At 41.4% G+C, this 10,175-nt stretch overlaps 1 protein-coding gene across 1 annotated transcript; it reads right to left on the minus strand.

Annotated features, from left to right (window-relative positions):
• Positions 1-608: 608 nt before the first annotated feature.
• meox1 (mesenchyme homeobox 1) lies at positions 609-9,345 on the minus strand. The gene is made up of 3 exons (XM_068305509.1): positions 8,022-9,345; positions 3,627-3,799; positions 609-1,501 (listed from the first exon to the last, which is right to left on the minus strand). The coding sequence occupies exons 1-3, from the start codon at positions 8,518-8,520 to the stop codon at positions 1,379-1,381; spliced, it is 795 nt and encodes a 264-aa protein (XP_068161610.1). The 5' UTR covers positions 8,521-9,345; the 3' UTR covers positions 609-1,378.
• Positions 9,346-10,175: the final 830 nt, after the last annotated feature.

A 10,175-nucleotide genomic window follows, 5' to 3' on the forward strand; every position in this document is an offset into this window, starting at 1 on the left:
GCAAAGTCACTGATATATTTTACAAAGTTTAGATTGCAATTAGCAAGCAGGTGCTCATTTATAAATCCAAAAGACCCACAGTGGCTTTATCCTTCATTTGAGGAGGTATTTTGGTTTTTTTAAAATTTGGATTTCTTTTGCTGGTAACTGCTCCACTGGTGCTGGACAGGTTGGGCACAGTGGGTTCATAAAAGATGATTTTCTGAAAACAGTTGCCTGCTTAGCTAAAATCTGAAAGAAGACACACCTGAGAGGAAGTTTATGGAGATGAGTCACGATTACCCATTTTCATATTACACATTAAATCTGAAAATACCACTTGGTGCAAGTTCATTTTTGACATGTTTGTTTAAAGGCAGTTTTGTTAAATCTATATGTTGAGTTGCATTGACCTAACAATAATTTGGTTGACTCCACACAGTAAATAAATCAGCCAGTGATGAGCACATCACCATACCTGTTTGGGTCACTTAAATATGAAATGAGGGCAACATTTGTGTGAAAGCAAGTGAAAATAATTTGATGCATCAAGGTACATCTAAGTGCAAACACACAAACAACACACCTGGATGTCTTCTCAAACATCAATGTCAAATGAGACCGGACGTGTTTGAGGTTTTTTTGTTTTTTTGAGTTTCAGCAATGTTTCACCAACAGCTGATAAAACCATCACCCAAAAATTCAAACTGGTCAAACATCCCATCATACCTGCTGTGGGTGAAAGAAGATATCAAGATTTTTAACCTGTTGTGTAGCAGAAGATTTATTCTATTTGCAGAAACAGGCAACATCTGTGTTTTATCAACAATATTCAACATATATAAAAAGAGTAGTAAAAAAAAAAAAGTTTGACAGAAAAAGCAATATTCTAGGAAAAAAAGAAACTGACTAATGAAAAAAACAAAACAAAAAAAACCATCTGATTCTGAGGCACTTATGGCTTGGCAACACTTGTGCAGTCTGAGTTTTCCCAGGTGGTTGTAGTCAAGCGTCAAAGGACATGATTACAATACTGGAACCAATGGGAATGCTCTCAAATACAACCCCCATCAAGGTTTGATGCATCAACGCATTATCAATGGCCTTAAAGAAGTTGTCACTGATCTACAATGACCCCACAAGTATAATATCTAATATTTTAACATAGCCAATGTAACAAGGTGGCTTCTTGAGTGTAGTATCTAGTTCATTCTGGACATAATTCATCTATTTACAAAAGTAAAGGAGATGCTCAGTTACTTCTTCCAGGGGATTCTTGTAGCATTCCAAAGAAATGGGTGGAGGATGGCCGTTGTGCCAAACTGGTGCCCATTTGACCCAGTCTGTCTGTGTCACAAGGCTGTTTGCATCTCCCTTTCATCGTAGCAACATCCTCAGTTCATTCAGAGCTGGGCGAAGCAGCGGAGTCATTGTCATCGTTTTCCAGGTCGTTGGGCGAAGACGACTGTCCTCCCTTCACTCGCTTCCACTTCATCCTCCTGTTCTGAAACCACACTTTCACCTATTGGAGAGACATGAACGCTACATTAGCATGCATGTTAATGAAGGTTGAGCCAAATTCAAACTGCATTGATGATATGAAGAAAAAAATGTGCACTAGGTTTTATGCAGTGGCATCAGCATACATGGATAAAAGAAAGTGAGGTAGTTTGCAGCAAAATAATTGCCTGGTTAAAAATTTGTTATCAAGTCCTGAGACTATTGATGATGAATTATTCAACCAACAGAAATTGAATAGATCTTTTAAAATATTGTGTTATTTATAATTTAATTTTTATAACAAAATGCATCAACTGATGATGAGATAAAATAGAAGAAAAAACAACTTACTTTAATCTGCTCTGCCAAGGGCATAAAGCAGCATCTACACTTGATAATAATCACACATACACAATTTTTTTTCACCCAAAAATGAACCTGAAATGGGATCACTACAGCTTTTCTCACTGTTGTGCGATTTTTAGTAAAATTTACAACATGGTCAGCAAAAAAAAAAGTACAAATAATCCCCTACAGTTTTCCCAGTACAGTCTATAAATGCACTCAGTTTGCGTTGGCCTCGGAAGGACAATTTGATTGTCAGGTTCTGGCTCCAAAAATGCAGGCAGAAAGTATCATATAGACAGTAGGGTCGAACGAGTCAACTATCAGGATGTCACACAGGATGTACTCAAACTGTGAATAGTGCTCATCTGTGCCATTACTCTAAACTATAATGAGAATAATATGAGGTTTTAAAGGTCTCCACGAATAGCAGCAAAAACATACACTTCCTGAGAATCCCATAAAATGACAGGGAAAATGAAGCAGGAAAACAAGTGAATGATTGTTAAACGTGTCATGGACAACTTTATCATCTTGACAAGCGAGTCCAAATAAATGTGATGCATTGATTCAGAGAATTAATCAAATTAATTTATTGCTTGTTGGTATTGCAGATCATATGATATTACATGATAAAGTGAGAGATAACTAGTTGCTCATGGTTCACTAATTTATGACTTGCTTTCTCATAAATTGATAAAACGGCTGGTGAATTGTTCTAAAGGGGAATAAATAGTTTTCATTTTCAGTTGTGGGCGGATGCCAATGTTGTCAGGATGTTGATTTGTTGAGGGAAATCTTGAAAGGTTGACAAGTGTAAAAATAACAAGAAAAGTGCCTGAAAAGTGTTGAAATTCGAAGAGAACTGACGCAGCTCAAGGCTTAGTTTGAGTTTAAAACCTCAGGTCAAGCAAGTTTTAAGTGAGCTCCACTCATCCCACTCTACATTCCTGCCTGCAACTCTGGGATTCAGATGGATTTTTTTTCTTCCCACATACTGGAGCCTCCTCGTCTCCGAGTTTTTATGCTCATCACAACTGATTGAAAGAACGGCAAAGCGCCAAAGCATGTAGGATGAGTTGGAAAAAGGCGACGAGTTGCAGTGGGAGCGCCGATTGAAGATGGAACCTCGCTGTGTGAGTGTCTGCACAAGCGTGAGTGTTCCAGAGGTCTGGGAAATAGTTTGAGGAGCAGACAGCAGTATGTGTGGTCACAGTGGCATCGCGGCCTCATCATTAAGGGGTAAGCCGGGGTACTGGGCCTGACATGCAGACTGGGGTCTTATCCAGCAGCATCGACACATGTTCGCCCGATTTCATCAAGTCTGGAGCTGCCGCCCACTCATTACAGCTGCACGGCATTCTGCTCAAACCACAGGATGAGTAATATTATGGAAAAAACTCCTCATAAAAATTAGCTGTGCTGGAGGATTATGTATGTTATTTATGTTGTTAAATTCATCTGCAGATCCAGCTATTAGTTGTTACGGCATTAGTGGAAGTAGTTTTTTTAAAATTAAAGTTTACATATGGAATTTGCATCTGGAAAAGTAAGATAGCATGGAAAAAAAAATATTGGCAAATGATCATTCTGCCCTCAAGAGGGTTAGTAAATATATAATTTTGGAACATTTATTTTATTTTTCTAATAAACATTTCTTAAAACATTTTGGGGGTGTTATTTGCATTAATTAAAATTTTTTTAAAAATTAAAAATGATAAACAAATAAATTAGTGCTTTATATGGAGAGACACCGGTATCCTGTGCAACTGGGACGACGTTAGAGCGAAATGCCGGCGTACCTGTCGCTCTGTGAGGTCCAGGTTGACGGCAATCTCGTATCGGCGGAGTCTGGTCAGGTAGTTGTGGTGGGTGAACTCAGCCTCCAGCTCTCTTAGTTGTTCCTTGGTGAACGCCGTGCGCTCTTTCCGGGCCTTGCAGCTGGAATCCACCTTAAAACTTGACTCCTGAATATCTGGGGAGAAACACAAGGGGAATTTGTTTAGTGCAGCTTGAGGTTTGTTTGACTGTTTTTGCGCATTTTTTCATCACATTTGCTTCAGCGATGGTAATAAATACATTTTTGAAGGTAGACATCATCATCAACATATTCTCCTAAATTCTTTCTACATATATATATTCTATTTCAGCTCTTGAATAGCCTAAACCTTTCCTTTCTTTTTTATTCTCAGCTAACCTGATTCAAATGTATCCATGTCATTTTGTATCCACGCTCCTGTTCACTATAAAACAGACCTATGGGAATTTTCTGACCAACATACCACAACTCCAAAGACTCCTTAATAGGAGGCCCCTCATATAGTAAACACCAAAAACAGAACTTTTAAAAAGAGACCACCCTGACCTGAAGCGAGTCCCGCTCACCTGCCTGTCTGAGACAAGTTTGAATGTACTTTTCTGTGACGGTGCATTTATTTTTGCATGCTTATGTGTATGAAAAGCTAACCTCATACGTGTGTGCATCTGAATACTGATTCATGGTGTGTGTGTGTGTGTGTGTGTGTGTGTATGTGTGTGTGTGAGAGAGCATATCAACCCACACAGGGTAGGGGCCACCAAACCAGCCACAGAGGGACTGAGTTAGGAGAGGAATGCAGCGGAACATCGTTAAAGCCTCTAACAAAAGAACAAAGGTGCGGATGCGTCCAGGTCTCTGTGTCTGTGTCTGTCTGTGTGTGTGTGTGTCTGTGTGTGTGTGTGTCTGTGTGTGTGAGAAGATTTACCTTCATAGCACTCAAAGGGAGATGCACATGAACTCATCTCTAAATGACAGCAGATACGTCAGGTCAACGTCTGGTGTCTCTATGGATGAAAACTGCACTGACATCAGTTTTAGCTCTATAACCGTGAGCAAACATGTAATCAAGCTCTCATAAGATTTTGCACAAGCTTGTGTTTTTACTTTATGATTTATAGATGTCCCTGCCTTCATTTCTTCAAGGGAAAAAGTAGAAACAGAAATGAAAGCTATTTGATCTAACATTTGGTAAAAGTGTCTCTCATGTATTAAAGGGAAAAACGTTGGATAACAACAACTATGTATTGGTAGCAACACTAGCAGCTGATGTCATCTCTAGAAAATGGAATTAATTTGTCAAAGTGAGAAGTTTGCTTGGCGTTTGCAGGCCCGAATGTGAAATGCGCTGCGGTACCTGGGCCAGATGTGACCGAGCAGACCAGGACATGAACGTGTGTGCATCTGTACGTGTGTGTGTGTGTGTAACTAGTGCATACCTGCTTGGATTGTGTGCTCTTGTGTCAAAAAAACAAACAAAAAAACCCCCTTTCATTGTTAATTAGTGGCATCAATGACGCACTGCCCTGAATGTGCTGCTTGGCCTTGTCAGGTCTGGTCTGGAACTGTGTCAAGCAGGTTTAGTTACTGAACACCTGGCAGGGCACAAACTGGTTCCCACTAAACAGGCCCCCAATAAATATCCAGCACAGCCAGAGACCGTAAACTTGCAGGGAAAAGGCTTCTGCGCTCAGCGGGGTCCCAAAGACAAATAACATTTGGTGCCTTTTGGGGTGGATCGCGCAAAAAGCAGTTTGTCTTCATCAGGGCTGAATCAAAGCTGGACTCAATTCAAACTGCTGGAAATTAATGATTATTTTAAAGCAAAAGCCCCGGGTGAAAATTACAGGCGTGATTTATCACGTATTATGTGTTAGAGTAGAAGCCAGGATTTCAGAATGAGTGAGGATGTCTGAAGTCTTTATTCAGCATTCACAACTTTTTAAGACTCGTTATAACAATTATATATATTTTAGTGTGTGCCAATACAAGGATACGTTTGAGGTTTATTAAGTGCACAAATACATGGTCTATCATATATTAACATGCTTAATGATAAAAATGTTTGATAGCATGTTTTATTGTGTGTAACCATGCAGCATGTATGTTATCTCTCCTCTACTTTTGCTTACAGTTATGAATGCTTATTATTAGTACTACTTCTATTTTCTATTGAATAAATCTATGAATTAGTGAACATTTAGTTAGTTGTCTTGTATAATTTGCTTCAAAAATAGACATTTGTTTTTATCCTGAAATTGTTTGACATTACAGACTATTCAATACGGACAAAAATACCATCCTACATGAGAAAGCCATCCTCACGCACATGTATCTTAGATTCAAAATTCCCACTTTTAATTTTTTTGTAATTCACAACATTAGTTCTTGAAGTTTGAGCTTCCTGAACTCAAGGAATCTTTTCCTATTTTTTAAATCTAATCACAGATGGGATATTGGATTCTGGTGCGACATTCCTGGATGTCCCCCATCCTTCCCGACCGCCTGCCTGCAGCCTCAGTGTGGTTTATAAATGTAGGGCTTTATTCGGTTAAAGAAAATATGATACTTGTATGAAAGAATTTTTTTTCCTCCGTGCACATTTGAACAGTTAGTAATCAACTATATGTTTCTAGAATATATGAACATCTCTTTGTGTTATATATCAGTCAAACTGTGTATTGAAACTAAATATCAGATAACAATTAGAGCTTATGGTTTTTGGAAGAATCACCTTAACTGCACCACGTTTCCATATACATCTAAAAATACCCACAGACGGTATAGCAGCTCCGTCTGTAATGCAAAAGCCTTCAGGTCATTTTCCTAATATATGCTCCTCCGACCGGCAAGTCATACAACTCTCTTCTGAAACCGAGAACTGATGTAGTGGTCAGACATGTTGTATGCACTCAGTGGGAGATTGTGTTACGGCTTAACGACAGGAAAATGTCAATGGATAAGAATGCAAAAAGTGGGCTCACAGGCAAAGTGATTTATCCAGACGTGGTCTGGCATGCTTTCAGGGTAGCGAGTGGAGGTTACAATAAGGTACAAAGGGAGGGTGCAGAGGGGTGGAGTGTGGGCGGTGGGGTCTGCACCCCCCCTCCACCATCCTCTTCAATTAGGCTGTTACAGATGTCAGTCATTTCCAGGTAATTACCAGCGTTCTTTATAACAACGCAAATGGACACAGTCCAGTTCTAATACAGCATTGTGTAGATGTGATGGAGCAAACTGCTACTGAGAGAGGAGGTAAACATGAAGATTTTTTTTTCATCTATTAAAAATGAAACATCTTCAAGTCATCCAAAGGTTTAGAAGCTGCTGTATTAATTTCAATCCAGTAGGAACATTCATTATTTAAAACTCGCATGAAAGCATCATCCCCCCGAAACAAAAGAAGAAACAGGTTGAACGGTTTTCACAGATGAAGTGTCGACAATCCAGATGTGTTGGATGTGCTTTTATTTTCTTTCTGCCAGGATGAAATCCTTGGCTCTCAAACTTTTTACGCCTTCAGATTCAGTTTTAACACAAACATCTTCTTTAGCCTGTGGCCGTCTTTGCTAATGTTAACATTCAGAAATGACTTTTCATGGATATCGGATGCTTCCCCCCCCCACCCCACACCCCACACCACACCACCCCGGATTAGCAGCTCTGAAATATAATCTGTGGAATGAATTACGCTGTAATCCAAAAGCATACAGTGATATCATTTCAATGCTTACAACAGGAAAAGTGATGGTATTATTGGGAGTAGCCTGTAATAGGAACAATCTTCTTTTTTACTCCCTAAAAATTGTTTTAAACTAAAAATAAATAATTTTTTAACCGTATTGACTTTTAAGGTTATATTAAATTATAACAACAGAAGTAGAAATCCCCCTAGAATGCAATTCTTTTTTTAAACCGCCACCTTGAATGTGGTCAGGCTGTTGGGAAACAATAGTCTATTTCCAACGGATACAGGAGCCCGATCAAACGTTCACAAGTCTCATTAATCATTTCGGCCTTTTGGAAGGCCTTGAACAATAAGAGGATACAACTGCGGCTTTAAGTGTGTGTCTCCAGCACAAAAGTCTCGTCGCCTTCTTACCTTTCACATAGCGATCTGGTGAGAGCGCTGCTTTAATCAACTTTGTGAGGAAATAAGGAGGGAACTGGTGTCAATGCCAGCTGTGAAATGGGGCATGGGAGAAAAAAGATGTGCTGCTTCTCTGGAATGTTCCCAGATTTACTCCTCATATTCCAAATATTTCCATCACTAATGCACAAATTTGCACTTTATTATTGCGTGTTTTCCTCTTTTATCATGATTCTTTCCCCAAAACCAACACCCCCACATTTGACTCCCATCTAATGCATCCTGACTCACCTGTGACATCTCTCTTCCTCTTATTGGAGCCCTTCTTGTCCGAGTCGGCCGACGTCACGCTCTGCGGCGAGTATTCTCCATCCAGGCAGCCAGACACAGCCCCCGGCAGCCTGTCTCCCCCTACACTGTCCAGCTCGGGCCCTCCGCCTCCACTGCTGCCCACCGCCACTGGGGTGGCGACAGGTGGGCAGGCCTCGGGCGCTCTCACTCTGGTCTCGCAGGGGTTGAACTGCCAGTCAGGTCTCTGGTAGCCCCCCTGGCTTTCTTGGTACAGTCTATCATCGCGGGGGTAGACTGCGTGAGGTGCAGTCGGCACCAGGCAGGAGCTGGTGAAGTCTGTGTAGGCCAGGAACTCCGGCTTCTGGTGGAGGGAGAAAGGGGCCTGCTGGTAGGGCGACTGCAGGTTGGCTCCTGGGACCGAGTGAGGGTTCCTCATGCAACCCCAGATGGGGCTGCTGGGGTGGGCGCTCCGCATGCAGCTGCTGGCTGGCTGATCCATAGCCTTCACAATCTCTGTTAAGTGTCTTTATCTTGCAGAGGAAACCAAGAAACTCGGAAAGGAAGTCAGGACTGGAACTTTGTATGTTTTCAACAATCCCCTTCAGCTGGCTGCATGCACATCATCGCCTAACTGCATCCTCCCCAGGAATTATTACTTTAAGTGAGAGACTGTTGATTCTTCCACAACCCCAACGCGTGAGGATGGACGCCTTCCTCTGACAGCCTGTTTCCCCCTCTCTCTTTTCTGGGAGTGTGCTTGACGTCCTCTGGAGCCTCTTGTCGTGACACACTTTCCCCTCTGTCTCGCTCTCGGCAGCCCTCTCTCCCCTCACTGATCTGACTGGCTCGTGGCTCGGCAGGAGAGCTTCATCCGCAAATGCATGACTCCCCTTCTTGGGCTGGCTGTTTTCACAACTCTTCTAAGACATTCTTGACAAGTGAGCCCTCCTCCTTTTTAAACATATAGGTGGGAAAGAGTGGCAAGTTTATGGAGTGTAACGTGAGATCGAAGAGGAGGAGCCCTGCCGGCCACATGTTGGTAGTACCCTCCAACCAACCCTGCCTCATCAACTATTAATCACGGGGGAAATTTTATATGCACATCTAATGGGCTTTCCAGACATGGGACTTTTTAAAGGAACATTGTCTTCAAAATATAAAGCATGCATCCACCCACATGAGAGCTGGGGACCAAAGCTTATATCAGCTCCTTAGTGTTTTCTGACACCCAATTTAGTTCCCTTTTTTGACACCCTTTAGAGGAAAGTTAACCAAAACCATTTCCCTCTGCACCCTGATCCCAGTCTGTCCTCTCCAATCTGAAAAGTCATTTTTTCTTTCTGTTTTTATGGCTCTGCGTGCGTGTGTGTGTGTGTGTGTGTGTGTTGCTACACACCAAAATTCACCTGGCTGGACTTTCTTTAACTTTGAGGAGATAGGGGGACTGGATGTGATATCGGTTTTGCAGACTCTCACACATCTTGAGGTTTTCTCACTTTTGGTGAAACACAATATGAAATTTCAGAGCCGTGCTTCAAAAATACGAGCCGAAATCTTAACCCCAGACAACGCTGTGACTGACGGATTGTGTGCTTTCTGCGTGCCCATGTTATGTTTCTGCACAGAGCCTTCCTCAGTTATTAAGCAGCATGTAGATTACCCACTCTGGATCAACAGTGTAGTAATTATTCAATTTTCTGATCACTAATCTTTAGACTCTGCAAGCTATGCTCATGGAAGAAGCCACTTCCCTATGAAGTAATGTCTCTAATACCATTAAAACGTTTTAGGCTAAACCAGAAGTTGGGTTGAATTTCAAGATATCTGTTACCCAAAAAACCCACTGAACCACACTGTACAGAAATGCACAGTTTTCGTCATGCTGCTCATATTTGCGAGCTGAGGTTTGCCTTCCTCATGTGTCCTCAATTTGCTCCTGACTCCTCAGACAGGAGGCTAGGTGGATCGCACCTCCATCTGCAGGAGAGAGAAAGAGGAGGGGAGATTTAGAGATGTGGACAAGCTATTTGAGAAGACAGACAAATAAATAAAGAATTTCAACATCCACCGCTGCAAAGAAGAGTTAAAAACACGTAAAAAAGGAGAGAAATTATACGAACTGAAAGCCAACAAAAGTAGAAGTGGATGACATGA

The sequence above is a fragment of the Antennarius striatus genome, chromosome 21 (genome assembly GCF_040054535.1).
Source record: "Antennarius striatus isolate MH-2024 chromosome 21, ASM4005453v1, whole genome shotgun sequence".
NCBI classification, from domain to species: domain Eukaryota; kingdom Metazoa; phylum Chordata; class Actinopteri; order Lophiiformes; family Antennariidae; genus Antennarius; species Antennarius striatus.